The 19,209-nt window shown below is 37.5% G+C and overlaps 1 protein-coding gene across 4 annotated transcripts in view; it reads left to right on the plus strand.

The window, feature by feature from the left end:
* NEO1 (neogenin 1) overlaps window positions 1-19,209 on the plus strand; it is a 239,684-nt gene that overhangs the window by 188,436 nt on the left and 32,039 nt on the right. For all 4 annotated transcript variants that reach the window (XM_065871044.1, XM_065871046.1, XM_065871047.1 and 1 more), the window contains exons 12-16: window positions 5,460-5,509; window positions 6,460-6,607; window positions 9,458-9,568; window positions 10,662-10,856; window positions 18,380-18,475. In XM_065871044.1, the coding sequence (XP_065727116.1) occupies window positions 5,460-5,509; window positions 6,460-6,607; window positions 9,458-9,568; window positions 10,662-10,856; window positions 18,380-18,475 (600 nt within the window). The remainder of the gene's footprint in view (window positions 1-5,459; window positions 5,510-6,459; window positions 6,608-9,457; window positions 9,569-10,661; window positions 10,857-18,379; window positions 18,476-19,209) is intronic.

Consider the following 19,209-nt stretch of genomic DNA (forward strand, 5'->3'; position numbering starts at 1 on the left):
TATATCTTCTTTGGACAAATGTCTATTTAGGTCTTCTGCCCATTTTGGGATTGGGTTGTTTATTTTTTTTATATTGAGCTGCATGAGCTGCTTGTCAGTTTTGGAAATTAATCCTTTGTCAGTTGCTTCGTTTGCAAATATTTTCTCCCATTCTGAGGGTTGTCTTTTCATCTTGTTTATGGTTTCCTTTGCTGTGCAACAGTTTTTAAGTTTCATTAGGTCCCATTTGTTTATTTTTGTTTTTATTTCTCTTTCTCTAGGAGATGGGTCAAAAAGGATCTTTCTGTGATTTATGTCATAGAGTGTTCTCCCTATGTTTTCCTCTAAGAGTTTGATAGTGTCTGGCCCTACATTTAGGTCTTTAATCCATTTGGAGTTTATTTTTGTGTATGGTGTTAGGGAGTGTTCTAATTTCATTCTTTTACATGTAGCTGCCCAGTTTTCCCAGCACCACTTATTGAAGAGGCTGTCTTTTCTCCACTGTATATTCTTGCCTCCTTTGTCAAAGATAAGGTGACCATATGTGAGTGGGTTTATCTCTGGGCTTTCTATCTTGTTCCACTGACCTGTATTTCTGTTTTTGTGCCGATACCATACTGTCTTGATTACTGTAGCTTTGTAGTATATAGTCTGAAGTCAGGGAGGCTGATTCCTCGAGCTCCGTTTTTCTTTCTCAAGATTGCTTTGACTATTCGGGGTCTTTTGTGTTTCCATGCAAATTGTGAAATTGTTTGTTCTAGTTCTGTGAAAAATAGCATTGGTAGTTTGATAGGGATTGCATTGAATCTGTAGATTGCTTTGGGTAGTATAGTCATTTTTACAGTGTTGATTCTTCCACTCCAAGAACATGGCATATCTCTCCATCTGTTGGTATCATCTTTAATTTCTTTCATCAGTGTCTTATAGTTTTCTGCATACATGTCTTTTGTCTCCTTAGGTAGGTTTATTCCTAGGTATTTTATTTTTTTTGTTGCAGTGGTAAATGGGAGTGTTTCCTTAGTTTCTCTTTCAGATTTTTCATCATTAGTGTATAGGAATGCCAGAGATTTCTGTGCATTAATTTTATATCCTGCTACTTTACCAAATTCATTAATTAGCTCTAGTAGTTTTCTGGTAGCATCTTTAGGATTCTCTCTGTATAGTATAGTATCATGTCATCTGCAGACAGTGACAGCTTTACTTCTTCTTTTCCAATTTGGATTCCTTCTGTTTCTTTTTCTTCTCTGATTGCTGTGGCTAAAGAGAAACCTTGTCTTTTTAGCAAGGCTTGTCTTTTTCCTGATCTTAGTGGACATGGTTTCAGTTTTTCACCATTGAGAACACCGTTGGCTGTGGGTTTGTCATATATGGCCTTTATTATGTTGAGGTAAGTTCCCTCTCTGCCTACTTTCTGGAGGGTTTTTATCATAAATGGGTGTTGAATTTTGTTGAAAGCTTTTTCTGCATCTATTGAGATGATCATATGGTTTTTCTCCTTCAATTTGTTAATGTGGTTTATCACACTGATTGATTTGAGTATATTGAAGAATCCTTTCTTTTCTGGGACAAACCCCATTGATCATGGTGTATGATCCTTTTAATGTGCTGTTGGATTCTGTTTGCTAGTATTTTGTTGAGGATTTTTGCATCTATGTTCATCAGTGATATTGACCTGTAGTTTTCTTTTTTTGTGACATCTTTGTCTGGTTTTGGTATTAGGGTGATGGTGGCCTCATAGAATGAGTTTGAGAGTGTTCCTCCCCCTGCTGTAGTTTGGAAGGGTTTGAGAAGGATAGGTGTTAGCTCTTCTCTAAATGTTTCATAGAATTCGCCTGTGAAGCCATCTGGTCCTGGGCTTTTGTTTGTTGGAAGATGTTTAATCACAGTCTTAATTTCAGTGCTTGTGACTGTTCTGTTTATATTTTCTATTTCTTCCTGGTTCAGTCTCGGAAGGTTGTGCTTTTCTAAGAATTTGTCCATCTCTTCCAGGTTGTCCATTTTATTGGCATATAGTTGCTTGTAGTAATCTCTCATGATCCTTTGTATTTCTGCAGTGTCAATTGTTACTTCTCCTTTTTCATTTCTAATTCTACGGATTTCAGTCTTCTCCCTTTTTTTCTTGATGAGTCTGGCTAATGGTTTATCAATTTTGTTTATCTTCTCAAAGAACCAGCTTTTAGTTTTATTGATCTTTGCTATTGTTTCCTTCATTTCTTTTTCAGTTATTTCTGATCTGATCTTATGTTTTCTTTCCTTCTGCTAACTTTGGGGGTTTTTTGTTCTTTCTCTAATTGCTTTAGGTGTAAGTTTAGGTTGTTTGAGATGTTTCTGGTTTCTTGAGGTAGGATTGGATTGCTATAAACTTCCCTCTTAGACCTGCTTTTGCTGCATCCCATAGGTTTTGGGTCGTTGTGTTTTCATTGTCATTTGTTTCTAGGTATTTTTTTATTTCCTCTTTGATTTTTTTCAGTGATCTCTTGGATATTTAGTAGTGTATTGTTTAGCCTCCATGTGTTTGTATTTTTTACAGGTTTTTTTTCCTGTAATTGATATCTAGTCTCATAGCATTGTGGTCAGAAAAGATACTTGATACGATTTCAATTTTCTTAAATTTACCAAGACTTGATTTGTGACCCAAGATATGATCTATCCTGGAGAATGTTCCATGAGCACTTGAGAAGAAAGTGTATTCTGTTGTTTTGGAATGCAATGTCCTATAAATATCGAGTCCTTCTTGTTTAATGGATCATTTAAAGCTTGTGTTTCCTTATTTTTTTTCGTTTTGGGTGATCTGATCATTGGTGAAAGTGGGGTGTTAAAGTCCCCTACTATTACTGTGTTACTGTCCATTTCCCCTTTTATGGCTGTTAGCATTTGCCCTGTGTTTTGAGGTGCTCCTATGTTGGGTGCATACAAATAGGTCTTTTAAATTCCTCAGGGTTTTGTGACAGTTTATTTCTCACCTGTGACTGAATATTTGCTTGTACCTATGACCCTAAAGCAGTCATTTTCAAAGTACAGCCTGCCAACAAGATTGTTGGTCAAGACCAGCATTTTTAAAAAATGTTTTTAAAGTAGAACAGAAAATAGCAGTTTATTGCATTTAGTGTATGTATTATGTCCTGAAACTCAGCTAAATCCAAGTGTTAACAAAAATGTCTTTTTCTTAAAAATGTGTGTATATGTGTATAGCCCTTATACATAAACAAGCATGCCTTAGAAGCTATAGTTTGACTCCTTTAAGCAGGTAGTCAGACATTACATCACCAACAAAGGAGCAGACTGACATCATGTGATATGTTGCACCGAGAAAGATAGAACTTCTCCTCTATGTTGTATCCCTGCCAAAAGTGTTTAATTTAAATATGATCATGATGAAATAACTAGACATATTGAAATTGATGGACATTCTGAAAATAATTAAATAAACTGTCCTGAATTCTTAGAAAATACTAGTCTCATGAAAAAAGCAAAAAAGGTAGGGGAATCGTTCTAGAATCTAGATTAACGGAAAGTAAAGACACATGAAAAAAAATAAAACATGTGTGATCTTTGATTCTGGGAGTTGAAACAGCTAAAAAGGACACTCTTGGTACAATTACTTAATGTTAGGTTGGTATAGTATCAGTCACTATTAAATATTAGATATGTTATTAGGTATATTAGGTAATATTTTTGTGTTGATTAGATTTTTAGTGTGATCACTGTATTATCATTTTGTTGGAGAATGTTTTTGTTCTTAGGAGATACATACTGTAGTATTTAGGAGTGAAGTATCATGACGACTGTAACTGTCTCTCAGCCATCCAGAAACAATATGTAGATAGATAAACATGTTTGTGTAAATATAATGAGAGAAATAAAGCAGATGTGGCAGAATATTAACAATTGGTGAATCCAGGAAAAGAATGTATGGTGTTCATTGTATTCTTCTTGTCACTCTTTGTGCTTGCAATTTTTCAGGATAAAAAGTTGGGAAAAATAAATGCAAACTGTAGTTTGGTTAGCCAACTACATTACCCTGTTTTTTGAGGTAGGCTCTTAAATCTACCCATGAGCCACTTTTAACGGCATTAAGTGGCTTGGCATGCTGACTACAGTGCCTGTCACGGGAACTGAATGTGTCTCGGCATGGTGGTTAAGGGCAGCAGTTCGGAGTAAGATAAATCTTAGTTCCTATACCAGCTGAAACAAATACCTTGAGCAAGTTAACTCTCCTGAGCTGCATCTATAGTTTTCTCATCTATAAAATGGGAATAATAATAGAAACTCCTTTGTAGGATTGTTTTAAGGATTAAGTACCTGTCGTGTAGGAGCATGCAGCAGATCTTAGCTATGATGGTGGCAGTGGTGTTGATGATGAAGAAGAAGACAGCAACAACAATTATGTTGCTGCCTTTGCAGCTAAGTCAGAGGTTCAGGGAGATGATCAAAACCATCCATGGACTTTTTTCAAAACACAGGTTCCTGAGTCCTTCTCCAGACCCTCTGTGCCCGAATCTCTTGGTTGAGGCCTGACGTACTTTGTTGTTAGCACAGGATTCAACAGCAAACAAGAAATAGTCTCTGTCCTCCAGAAGCCTGTAGCTCAGTGGGCACTTAGTTATACGCCTGGTCACCAAATGTCAGAGAATGGGAGGGAGAAATTTCCATGGATGGATTAGGAGAGAAAAACCAAGGTTAGCATTTTGTGATGGAGAAGAAACTAATCAGGTTTACTTAAATTTTCTTTGCTTCCTATAGTTACTACAGAAGAAGACACTGGAGGGTGTGTGGACCATAAACTTTGAGATACCCTTGTCTTATGTTCTAATATGTGAGAAGCTAAAGTTATACAGCTGTTTTTTAACCAATGGTCCCAAACTTCTCACATCTGAATGAGTGTTCCCTGCTACATAGTTCCCTTGGGAAGCCAGATCGTTTCTTAACTGGACTGTCGTTGCTTAAACATCTCTTTGCTCTACTTGGAAACTGCCTTTAAAACCAGTTTAGGACCCCACAAGAAAGCCAAGCTCATTGATTTGTGTACATCACATTTTGGACTCATAGTGATATTACCCAGTTGATTCATTTGCCATAGTCATTAGACTTGTTTCCAGAAAATGTATCCCAAGATAAAGATATGCTACTCCCAAGAATATTCAAAAGAATTCGTTAAAGATTCAGAATGTATTTGGGGTCTAGAAAAGTTTACAGTCACTATCATATCCTTGAAATAAGTACCTGACTTCCCAAAGGTACAGCCTGACTTGGGTATGGGTGCATATGTGAATGGGTCTCATTATTTTAAATGAATCAAATATGGCCCCACACCTTGTCCAGATACTTTCAACATGAGGGCACTGGCTGCTGGGTTAGACCTTCAGGTTGTATATCAGTGTTTGAGATGTGGCATTTGTATAAAGTCCAGCCAAGAACAGTCACATGATGGGTGATACCTGAGTGATTGAAATTTTTTTTCTTTTTTTTTGCCTATGCAGTTCCCAGTGCTGCTCCTCAGAATCTGTCTTTAGAAGTAAGAAATTCAAAGGTAAAACTTTATATTGCTGTTGTTCATTTTCTATTTGCCTCAGGAGAGCAAATAGAGAGGGAGATTCTGTATTAAAACAATCATAATCAAGCAAAGAAAAAAAGTAACATAGATATTACACTTGCCATTTTAAAGCTGGGCTTAGAAGCCAACTCTGGTTGATTCTGTTCAACTTTACTGCCTTTCTGTTGTGCAAAATTACTTTAGCCTTTCTTCAAGTACGTTGCTATTATTATGTAAATCATGACATCCGGAACCTTGGTGACAGGTAGAAAGAAGTAAGTTGTTGTGTATGATACCATAGCCTGTTTAGTACTGTGAGGTGAGCCCAGTGTGAATCAAAGGCAGACGTCTGTCAGATGGTTGCATTGCTGAAGCTGTCCCTCCTGGTCAAGTTCACTGTGCACTGAAGGCCACGTGTGCCTCTCAGACGCCCAGAACCCCTACTGGGCTGCATAGACAACTGAGACAGTCAGTTCTTTCAAAAAGGACTATGGGACTCCTTTTCCTTTAAGAAACAAGCAGCTGTTGATTAACAGTCCCCTCTTTGAAAAGTTTTAGACAGAAATTGTCTAATTTTGCTGTTGCTACAGTGGAAGTAGAAGAGAACCTTACACCTAACAGTAGTTTACTTCCTAATCCACATGCCTCTGACCTTACGTTTTCCTTCAAAAACTTTCCTGAGACTTTTGCCCTATGTCTTCATTCTGGCAAAATAAAGTGCCGAGCGTATGCTGCCCACAAATACAGTCTCCCCATTTGGTCTTTGATGGTTTTAAAATGAAACACTATTTTTGAGTGATTATTAAATAACTTAGTAAGACTCTGCCTGAACACTCCGTTGCTTTTATGGTTCCTTCTCTTACACACTGAATTCAGAGTAATAATACATAAAACAGGACCGAGATTTGATATATTCGGTCTTTACCCTATAATCTTGTCTTTCCCAGAGTATTGTGATTCACTGGCAGCCACCTCCTCCAGCCACACAAAATGGGCAGATCACTGGCTACAGGGTTCGCTACCGAAAGGCCTCCCGAAAGAGCGATGTCACTGAGACGTTGGTGACTGGGACACAGCTGTCACAGTTGATTGAAGGTAAGCTGCTTTGCACATAGGCGAAAGCTAGGAGATGGTGTCTCTCTCAGACATTGAATTGTGCTAGTCTAATGACTGCTCTGGGCCGTTGACTTACACAAAGCAAAAATGGTTTAAAACAATTTGTAAGAGTTCAGTCTACTTCTGACTTGATACAAATTAGTGGAAAACACTTTTACAGGTTCTGCTATCTCTGGTAAATTGCATTTGAGTTTCATTGCCTTACTTGTGTTTTTCTGTGTTCTCTATGTCTTCTTTTTTGAATATATATATACACACACACACACATATATAACTCTTTTGTAATCTGAAAGAAAGGTAAAACAAAGCTATATAAGCAAAGAATCCACTCAGTCTAGTTGGTAGCAGAGGCCTACAAAATGACTTCTATAACACTGACACCACTCAGGTATATGTGGCCTGAAACAACATTTGTGAATAGCCACAGCCACGCAATAATCATTCTTGCTTCTACAGACATGATAAAGTTCTAGAAAATTCTGTCAAGGAGAGCTCTTTTGTATAGTTCTCCCTTTGTGTGAAACAGAGCAAGTGGCACACCTGATAAAAATGAACCCTAATCCATATAATCTGTATAGGTATAGGTTTCTGAAAATTGGAGAGCCAGTGACAGTGAAAAACTGTACTCCAGTAAACCAGCAAGCTTTTCTCTGTACTCCTCACCTCATGGATGAGATTGACTTCTTTCAAAATAGGAGAAGGTGAATGTTTGTCTTCAAGGGTATCTTTCAGTCTTCTAGTTTCCTCTCATAACCCCACAGCTCTAAGCTGCAGAAGGTAAATATGGCTGTAGGGGTGTTGCTGAGAAGTCTCACCAAAGGAGCATTACAGCAAAATTGGTCACGGATGTTCTTAAAAGTCAGTCTGATTTTACTCCATCACAGATAAATAACATCTCCCAAAGATAAGGCTTTTATTTTGAATGTTTAATAGTAGATGTTTATTGTATACCAGGCACTCTTCTTGTTTCTAATAAATAAAAGTAGATACAGTCCTTGCCCATGAGGAGACTATTCGTTTTCTCAGTGGAACATTTGATGTATAAGCAGAGTACCACTTTCATCATAAAAATAGCCTTTTCTTTATCAAGAAAATTCTTGCATTTTAAAATCATATTTAGATTCATTCATTTGTTTAATAGACTTTATTGAACTTTTATTAGCAGGTACTGGCACTGAGTATACAATGATGAGCAAAAGTGGAGATCATTGTTCTCTTGAAGCATTAACTTGAAGCTGATAAGTATTGGAGAACAGTATGGGTTCCCAAGATCCTGTACTGAACAACAAATTATAGGATTTTAAGTTTTAGCCAGAAGTAATTGTTGTGTCTTCTTTTTGTACCACTTACAGCACTAAACACATTCTGCCGTATCTTTATAATATGAATCAAGTGCCTTGGTTTTAGTCGATGAGCTCTCTAGGTTATCTTGAGGGAGAGGAGCTCAGCCTTTACACTCACACGTCTCTCTCACTTGCACTTGCTTATGTGCACTCTCTCTCGCACTTGCTCTCTCCCTCTCTTACATTCCAACTCCCCAGAGGAGAGGGAATGACAATCTGATTGGTTGAATTCTTCCAAGTCCTCAATTGAACCATGTTTGTTGTCTGTTAAAGTTACAAATGCTTGTGTAGCCCACTCTGGCACGTCCTGTTCAGTGTGTGCAGGGAGGAGACAGAGAGGTAAACTGACTTGGCCCCAGCTTTTCTGCTTCTCCTCCTGTCTTGCTTCTTGCTTTCTTGTGGACAAACAGAATCAGGATGGGCCTGCAGAGGACAGAACCTCCCATCTCTCCTCTCACACCACGTGACAGGATTGATTAACTGAGCAAGGGCTCATCCTGCATCCTAGCCAACTTCTCTCTCAGTAGCTCTCTCTTTGGAGTTTCTGCACTATGTTGCTGGCCAAAGATACTGTTATTTGAATATGGGGAAGTAGGATAATTTTTCATAACCCTCACAAGACCTATCACAATACCTAGAATCTAAGTGCTCTAAAAATGTGTGCATGTGAACTGTACACTTAAAAATGACTAAGATGATAAATTTTATGTTATATGTATTTTAACACAATAAAAAGAGAAAAAAATGGAAGCATGAATATATGAATAGCTGACCATATTATTGACTGTTACCCCACTTTGTAGGATAGACTTTTACATGTAGATCTTTGTTGCCTTTGGTACATTGGTATATCAGGTACTTTGTTAGCTGATAGTAAATATGAAAGATTGCATAGTAGAGAGGCTTTATTTCTCTTTTACTTATAGTATATACTTATGGGCAATAGGCTGTTGAGAAATAGATTTCTAGGCCATATTTGATGTTTAAAATTTTTTCTACTGTGGTTATGGGGTGGCCCAGAGAACAGAGGTAAACTGGTAGGTGTTATACCTCTGCATTATTTTCTGGTCTTTGGTGTCTTTGAGACCAACTGACTTTGTTCCTTTGTTGTAACTCTTTCATTCCTTTGGCCTCTTTTTGGCCTTGGCCTCCTTAGTAACAAAACGAAGGGATTGCATTAAGTGATCTCTAAGATGCCTTTAAGCTCTTTTAAAAGATCTGAAGTCTCCTGAGAGCTTTACTCATTTTGTTTTCCTCTTGGATTTTGTGGGCTTTAGCCTCTACTTCAGAGGTAGGAGCTCCTCTGTGCTGTATTTATGTATTGCTTGTTCTGTATTAACTTTAACTGGAATGTTATCAAGATAGTAGCTTTTTATTAAGTTGGTGGATGAGATATTTGCTTTAATGAGAGATTGCTGATCTTTTGTTTTTCCAAACCTCTTGTTTCAGCCCTTTTTTTTTTTTTTTTCTGTCGTTTGGGTTGCAGGTCTTGATCGGGGGACTGAATATAATTTCCGAGTGGCTGCTCTAACAATCAATGGTACAGGCCCTGCTACTGACTGGCTGTCTGCTGAAACTTTTGAAAGTGACTTAGATGGTAAGAACAACAATCGGCAGGATTGGCACAGGCTAGGTACTGACTGAAGTCAAATGAGTCAAACTGGAAAGGCACAGATTTTGGGTGTTGTGTGGCTTAAATCTGTGAACTTTAGTGGATTTATACTGCTGTCATTCCTGTAATACAGCAAGTCTCCTGGAATGGTTTTTTTTTTTTTTTTTTTTTTTTAAGAGAGAACCGTCCCTTTAAGCAGAACCAGCACAAGTAAAAATGTACAAGTGCTTTAAGTCTGGTTTTTTACCAAGGCCGTCAAGTAGATAAATGATCTAAAATTTAAGGCCGAACCACATAAATTGTGCCTTTATTTCAGTTACAGTTTCCCTCTTCCCTTAGTCCTGGAAACCTTTCCCTTTTTCTCACCTGTTTATTCAGTAACTCCATGTGGGTGTGTGTATGTACCTTTATCAGAGACAGGTGCTGCACTTAAAAGACAAAAGACCTGGGTATTTACTCTAATTCTTTGTTTACTAATTTTTAAATAGTGGTAGAAATTTATGCCTTGAAATAATGTAAGTGGAAGGTACTGTAAATTGCCACCTTTTAAAGCCTCTTAGTCTCCCACCATTTAAATCAATTTGTGGTTCTAAAGTTTCATATTTTCTGATTTACCGTATTACTTTGGGGAGTAAATAATTGATATCATTGCTGTAATATGATACTTGATCACCTGTTGACAGCAGGCTTCTAATTAGTTGATGTTGTGCCTTTCTCATTCCACCTGGTAGAGTTTGGGAATCAGATGTAGGACCAAGAGGAATGGGTAACAATTGAAAGACAATTTATTTGTTTTTCTCCATTGGGAAGACATTCTTGGATCTCTTTCTCTTCCCTTCCAAATTAATACTGCAGTGTTTTGTATTTCAGGCTGTTTGAGTTTGTTTTCTTAGACTGCAGTGAAACCATGGGCCATACTTTACTGTACATACAGATTCTCTGAATTCTTGGGCAAAATGGAAAAAACTAAGCCCCAAATAATTGGGCAGAAGGCTGAACACCATTTCCCAAGCATGATGAAATATTCTAAAGGAAAGTGGCTCTGGATATCATCCTGCTTTTCTGTTTTCCTTCCCAGAAACTCGTGTCCCCGAAGTGCCTAGTTCTCTTCACGTCCGCCCACTTGTCACTAGCATCGTAGTAAGCTGGACACCTCCGGAGAATCAGAACATTGTGGTCAGAGGTTATGCCATTGGTTATGGCATTGGCAGCCCTCATGCCCAGACCATAAAAGTGGACTATAAACAGCGCTATTACACCATCGAAAATCTGGGTATGTGTGCTAAGTAGAGGAAGTAATCGCACATGTGATTTCTTTCTTTCTAACTTTTTATTGTGTAATTTATTTTTACAGAAAACTTTCAAAAATAGTACAAAGAATTTTTATATATCCTTCACCCAGATTCCCCAGAGGTTAACGTTTTACCACATATCCTTTATCTGCTGTATGTACCTGTATTTTTTTTTCGCAGAACCGTTTGAGAGTAAGTTGCAGAGATGATGCCCCTCTCTGTCCACTCATATTTACTTTTAATTTGCATTTCCTAAAAATAAGGGCATTTTCTAATATAACCACAGTGCAGTTATCAAAATGAGCAAATTAACTGTGAAACTATCTAAAGACTTCATATTTTACTAGTTGTCTCATTAATGTCCTTTATAACAAAAGAAAAACATTGTTTTCTGTTGCAGGATCACATGTTGTATTTATTGTTTCTTATTAGTTTTCTTTTATATGAAACAGTTCCTTGTTTTTTTCTTGACTTCCATGACTATGACATTTTTGAAAAATACATATAGACCATTTATATTTTATAGAATGTTCCTCAGATTAGACTTGTGTAATATTTCCTCATTACATTCAGCTTATGCATTTTTGGAAGGAGTGACATAGATGCATGTGTTCTTGTCAGTACATCATATCAGGAGGCACATGAGAGTCTAATGCTAGTGATGTTAACTTTAACCACTTGGTTAAAATGGTATCTCCCACATTTCTCCACTATAAAGTTATTATTTTTTCCCCTTCATAATTAAAAAGTACCTTGTAGGGGAGGTACCTTGAATCTTTGCAAATATCTTGTTTCTTGTCGAACTTTTACTCACTAGTTTTAGAGTCTTTAGTTAACAGTTATTACTGTCGTGTTTCCCAAGTGGTGATTTCCTAATTCCATTATTTCTTCTACATTTATTAGCATTCTTTGGTAAGAAGGAGCTTTCCTTCTCTTCATAGTGAAAGAGCGGCCAATGGGAGTCTCTTTATGACTAGTTTCTCTGTCCGTTTGACATCTCCCATCTTTCTTTGAGCACTTTCTTTCTTTTTGACACAGTAAGATGTTACAGGCTTATCTGGTATTTTCCTAGCCTTTGCCCTTGAATCAGCTATTGCTCCTGATTTTTTATAAATGATATTTAGAAACCAGTATCTGAGCACTGTACATGCTCATTGTTACTGGGGTAGAAATCCTGAGGAATCTATTAAAAAGGCTACTAGGGGCTTCCCTGGTGGCGTAGTGGTTGAGAGTCCGCCTGCCGATGCAGGGGACACGGGTTCGTGCCCCGGTCCGGGGAGATCCCACATGCCGCGGAGCGGCTGGGCCTGTGAGCCATGGCCGCTGAGCCTGCGCGTCCAGAGCCTGTGCTCCACAATGGGAGAGGCCACAACAGTGAGAGGCCCGCGTACCTCAAAAAAAAAAAAAAAAAAAAAAAAAAAAAGCTACTAAAACTATAACTGTGTTTAAAAGGTCACAATTGACTATATTACAAAGTCAATATATAGAAACAGTTGTATTTCCACATACTAACAATAAGCAATTGGAAATTGGAATTAAAATAACAATACCACCATCAACAGAGGAATGGGTAAAAAAGTTGTGGTACATATATACAGTGGAATATTAGCCATAAAAAAGAACAAAGTAATGCCATTTGCAGCAACATGGATGGACTTAGAGATTGTCATAGTGAGTAAAGTCAGACAGAGAAAGACAAATATGATATGATATTGCTTATATGTGGAATCCAAAAAGAGGGGTACAAATGAGCTTATCTACAAAACAGAAATAGAGTTACAGATGTAGAAAATAAACTTACGGTTACCAGGGTTAGTAAGGGGGAGGAGAGATAAATTGGTAGAGTGGTATTGACATATACACACTACTATATATAAAATAGATAACTAATAAGGACCTACTGTGCAGTGCAAGAGACTCTACTCAATACTCTGTAATGGCCTATATGGGAAAAGAATCAAAAAAAGAGTGGATATATATGTATAACAGATTCACTTTGCTGTACACCTGAAACTAACACAACATTGTACATAACTATACTCCAGTAAAAATTTTAAAAAATAAAAATACCACTTAATAGCATCAAAAATGTGAAGTACTTAGGAATAAACTTTAAATATATATATATATATATATATATATATATATATATATATATATATATAAGATCTGTGCACTGAAGAGTGGAAAATGATGGCTGAGAGAAATTAAAGAAGACTTAAATAAATGGAGATACCATGTTCATGGATTGGAAAACAGTATATTACAATGACAGTCTTCTCCAATGCAATCCCAAGTAAAATCCCAGTAGACTTTTTTTTTTTTTGAGAAAGAATTACTTTGTTATTTTTTTTTTTAACATCTTTATTGGGGTACAATTGCTTTACAATGGTGTGTTAGTTTCTGCTTTATAACAAAGTGAATCAGTTATATATATACATATGTTCCCATGTGTCCTCCCTCTTGTGTCTCCCTCCCTCCCACTCTCCCTATCCCACCCCTCCAGGCTGTCACAAAGCACCGAGCTAATATCTCTGTGCCATGCGGCTGCTTCCCAGTAGCTATCTACCTTACTACGTTTGTTAGTGTGTGTATGTCCATGACTCTCTCTCGCCCTGTCAAAGCTCACCCTTCCCCCTCCCCATATCCTCAAGTCCATTCTCCAGTAGGTCTGTGTCTCTATTCCCGTCCCACTCCTAGGTTCTTCATGACATCCTTTTTTTTCTTAAATTTCATATATATGTGTTAGCATACGGTATTTGTCTTTTTCTTTCTGACTTATTTCACTCTGTATGACAGACTCTAGGTCTATCCATCTCATTACAAATAACTCAATTTCGTTTCTTTTTAAGGCTGAGTAATATTGCATTGTATATATGTGCCACATCTTCTTTATCCATTCATCCGATGATGGGCACTTAGGTTATTTCCATCTCTGGGCTATTGTAAATAGAGCTGCAATGAACATTTTGGTACGTGACTCTTTTTGAATTTTCATATACCCTGAGAAAACCAGTAGACTTTTTTCTAGACGTTGATAAACTTATTCTAAAATTTACATGGAAAATCAAAAGAGCTAGAATAGCCAAACATTTTTGAAAAAGAAGAATAAAGTTTAGAAGACCCACACTACGTGATTTCAGGACTTATTATAAAGCTACAGTAACCGAGACATTTTGATAGTGTTTATGTAAAAGGTAGGCGGGATAGAGTCCACAAATAGATCCATATGTATATGGTCAATTGATTTTTGACAAAAACACTAAGATAGTTCAGTGGGAAGAGGATAGTCTTTTCAACAAAAGGTGTGGGAATAATTGGATATCTGTATGAGAAAGAAAAAAGAACCTTCATTGACCCTTGTCTCATACCATACACAAAAACAGATCTAAATACAACAGTTAAAACTATAAAACTTCTAGTAGAAAACAGAAAAAAAATCTTCATGACTTTGGGGTAGCAAGGATCTCTTAGGATGCAAAAAAGCACAAATTAAAAATAAGTCAGGCTTCCTCAAGATTTAAAACTTCTCCTTGGAAAGACACCAATAAGATGAAAAGGTGAGCCAGAGACTAGAAGAAAATACTCATCATTCAAGTACCTGACAAAGAATTTCAGTCTAGAAGATGTAAAAACAAGCAAACAAAAAAAAGCACCTCTAACAACTCAATAAGAAGATAACAATCCAATAAAAAAGTAGGCAAAAGATTTGGATGGACAGTACACCAAAGAAGATGATATATGAGTGGACAATAAGCACATGAAAAGATTCTCGGCTTCATTAGTCATCAGAGAAATGCAAATAAAGCCACGATGCAATATCACTACACAACCTCTAGAATTGCTAAAATTTAATAGACTGATAATACCAGATATCAGCAAGGATATAAAACTGGAACTCACGGTTGCTGATGGGAATATCAGGTGGTACAACCACTTTAGAAAACAGTTTGGAGGTTTCTTAAAACGTTGACCATACAACCCAACATTCCCACTCATAGATAGTTAACCAAGAGAAATAAAGACACATATCTACACATAGACTTCTACACAGATGTTCATGATATATTTATTTATAATAATCTAAAGGGGGTAAACAAGTAAATGGTAAATTATACTGTATCCATACAGTAGAATACTACTCAGCAATTCGAAGAAATAGGCTATGGATACACACAGCAAAACAAATCTCACAAACATTATGCTGAGCAAAAGAAGCCAAACACAAGAGAATACATACTGTGTTATTATATTTTTATGAAATTACAGAAGGGACAGCACTTATTTATAGTGACACAGCAAGATGAGTGGTTGCCTGGAAATTGGGGTGGTGGAAATTTACTGCAAGGGACATAAGGGAATTATTTGGAGTGTTGGAAATACGCTCTATCTTGATTGTGGTCATGATTACACAGGTGTATATATTTGTCAAAATTAAAAGTGTACGTTTAAATGGGTACATTTTAGTTCATACTAATTATGCCTCAAAGTTGAATTACAAAGCCAAAATTTTGAGATGTAGTTAATATTTTATAATAGAAAATGAATTGATTTGAGTAGATAAAATTACTTTTCCAAATTGGATTATATCATTATTGAGATCTTTCTTTGAAAGACTTGCCTTTTAATTCAGAATCTTCCCTGACCAACTTTTTTGTTCACATCATTTCTTTGTAAATATCTTTCCTAAGGACAATTTTAGGTGTCCAACAAATTACTTACCTTCATCTTTTCTGGTAGAAAATAAGCAGCAATCTAATGCTTTATTCAGAAACAGAGTAGCCTTTCTCTTTTTCCTTTCAAGAAGAAACAGCACAGTTAACCTAGGAAGTGTTCCCCACACGAACAGTCTTATAAGGCAATTGTAGGAGAGCAGAAGAATAGGATAGGATAAAAATATCTCTGTGGTGACCCACTCCTACTGTTTCCTTTATGAAGCTACTGAAATGAAAATCCTCTGCAGTGCAAGCAGTACGTGGTCTTTGACTTTCAGGTGCGTTCAGTCTAATCGGAGAAAAAATGTAAAACACAGGAAACAATGAGATGAGTTGAAGTGAAGTATGTTCAGAGAAGGAAGAGGTGGTACGGCACAGTAGAGCAGTCAGGGGAGAAGCCTGACCTGTACTTGAAAGACCGAGTCAGAACAGTGGTTGAAAAGAAGAGATGAGAAGGAGCACTGCATGTGCTGTAAACAGATTTTATTAGTTAAGAGAGTGTACATTGAGAAGTAGCAAAAAATTAATTTTGCGTAAAGTAAAATAAGCTTGCTACATTTATCATCACAGATAGAGCTAAGATGCATATAATATTGAACAAAAGTCAACAGTTGAGAAATACTTTTAGGAATTCATTCACACAAGAGCTCTCTCCTGAGCTTCAGATCCATATAAACATCTGCTTGATGGGTATTTGCACTGGGATATGTCCCATATTCTATCATAATTTAATCAAAATTAAAATCAGTATCGGGCTTCCCTGGTGGTGCAGTGGTTGAGAGTCCGCCTGCCGATGCAGGGGACACGGGTTCGTGCCCCAGTCCGGGAGGATCCCACATGCCGCGGAGCGGCTGGGCCCGTGAGCCATGGCCACTGAGCCTGCGCGTCCGGAGCCTGTGCTCCGCAACGGGAGAGGCCACAACAGTGAGAGGCCCACGTACCACAAAAAAAAAAAAAAAAAAAAAGTATCTTCTCCTGCAAACTTTCAATCAGCAAATACCCCAGACCCTGTGCTAGAGACAGAGCAAAGAATCAAACAGACATGCCTATTATTAGAAATAATACAATTTCTAAATAATTGAAATTGTTTAGAGTGCTGTGGAAGAGAAATGAGGTGCCACAGGCTATGTAACTAGAGAGGCTAATCCAGTCTGGGAAGAGCCCTTTCAGATGAATAGGCATTGTCTAAGTCAAGAAGGGTGGCATGTGTCCCTAGTGTAAGGGACAGCTGCACATGTTGCAGCCCAGTAGTAAGAGAGCACATAGTGCTCAGTGAACTGAGAGATAGCCAGTAAAGATGGAGCCCAGGGAGCAAGGCAGAGTGGTGAGAGGCAAGTAGGTATAATCAGCAAGGCTTGATCATTTGTGTAGGGGAGGAGAGAGAGGTCTTAATGACTCCCAGCTTTCTGACTTGAGCAGCAGGGTGCATAGTCATGCCATTTATGAACTCTAGGGAAAACTGGAGCAGCTGAAGGAGCAGAGAAAGGGGAGAGAGAGAGAGATTTGAGACATCCAAGTGGAAATCCAGATAGTTGAACTTAGAGGTCTGGTGCTCAGAAGAAAAGTCAGGACTAGTTTGCACTTGATGGCACATACATGCTAATCCAACCAAGGAAATAAATGAAAGCACATCAGGAGAGAGTGAAGAGTAGGAATAGAAGGGGACCTAGAATCAAGTCTGGAAAATGTGTATCGTAGTTGCTCTGCCTCTGTCCCCAGTCTCAGTGAATGACATCACCTTCCACCATGTTGCCCATATCAGCACCCTTTCCTGCCAGTCAAGTACTAAGTCTCATTGATTCCATTTGTTGTCAATTCTTTCTCACATTGGAAGACCAGGTGCCTTTATATATTGCTCACTGGTATCTAGAGGATGGGCCACCAAGCAGCTTTTAAAGTAATGCAGGCCACTTGAGGTGTAGCCACTTTGGGAATCTACCCAACTTTGCCAGAAGTGAGTGTTATGGGTCAGCTTCTCCCCCTGCAACACTTCAATGGAGCCCACGTTTTCATTTCTGAAGCTAGACTTTTGAAGTACCCATACTAAACCTTGCCTGGATCAGGAATGTGATAAAGTAGACTCTTCCTGATTTGCCTTAGCCAGTAGGAGAATGAATACTATTCCAGCTATTTAATACCGCTCTTTTTCACCAAGTCTGACTAGCAGCATTTTATATGATCACCTGGAGGAGTGTTTCTTTCAGTCTTACATTTCCTGCAACATCACCTCCTAGCTGGTTGAAATTCTGGGCTCTTTCCCAACCAAGAAGTCTGCATGGAGGCTAGATTAAGTTGGCATTCTTGGATTTGGAGGCACCCCAGAGAGTTAAGGATCTTCAGCAGTTACTGAGTTAACAGCTTATCTCCTACTTGTCTAGCTTGGCTGTTCCAGTTGCTGTCCTCCTGAGAAGGAAAGGGGTTTGTTTAATTCCAAGCTCCACCTATGGGCTTCCAGCACATGAAACTCTTATTTATTCATTTTAATCCAAGCTCTTCACTATACAGTAACATCACTAAACCATTGATTAGCTGAAGCCAAGAGAGGATTCGGGAACAGTCAACCTGACTCCTGGGACTAATTCCAGGAAGTTTATCCCAGCCAGTTTTTCTATATACTCTGTATGCTGCCATCTCCATACCTCCCCACCCCCAGAATAATCCCACATAAAAAATTTTAAAATCTTTCCTGGCTTTTTTTGCAATTAAGATTATGCATCGTCACCCGTGAATTTTTTTTAATTCTCTAGTGAGAATTTTTTTAAGTGTTTCCACTTGTTTCTTTCCTTCAGATCCCAGCTCTCACTATGTGATTACCCTGAAAGCATTTAACAATGTGGGTGAAGGTATCCCCCTCTATGAGAGTGCTGTGACCAGACCTCACACAGGTAAGGTACCCTGTCCATCTCTGGTCTTCAGCATTTTTTCCAGCAGCTTAAGTAGAATGTTGACATGAGGCCAAGATGCCCCATAGGTATCAGTGAAAGGAAAAGTATATGGCAATTTAGGGTACAGGCTTCAAATAGGAAGATAAATGGGCTTTAAACATGGAAAGTTCTATGAATCCTTGTTTTGCTTTTTAGAAAATGTTAACAGTCCTGTCATGTAAACAAATCTATGTAAATGTGTAACACATGTTTTTAATATGTTGGGATCTAGAAAGCATAGTCGTGAGAGAATTAAAAACGAATTTTCATCTTTTGGTCATGTGAGTTATAACTAAAATGAGAAAAAAATGAAAGGATCTCCATATCTCTGAGGAAATATATAGGTTACTGATGGAATAAATGTATATGATTGATGAATCCAACATTTTTTTTATTAGTGACCTGAGTTAGTTGGGAAGGTATTTTTCTATGTGCTTTTTATATGCTTTATCTATAGAAAGTATGAAGTCATATGTACTATCCATTTGATCAACTGTACATTTATTACAAAAGAGACCAAATATTTATTATTTTTCTTTGTAATTTAATCTGTTTTATTTAATCTATTTTAATCTAATTTAATCTATTTTATTATTTTCTTTGTAATTTAATCTATTTAAAATATCTTTAAAAGAATAATGTAAAATGTCTGTAGATTATGTAAAACGTGATTTAGATTTGAATGAGAAAGTTCA

The sequence above is a fragment of the Phocoena phocoena genome, chromosome 2, assembly GCF_963924675.1.
Source record: "Phocoena phocoena chromosome 2, mPhoPho1.1, whole genome shotgun sequence".
Taxonomy (NCBI): Eukaryota; Metazoa; Chordata; class Mammalia; order Artiodactyla; family Phocoenidae; genus Phocoena; species Phocoena phocoena.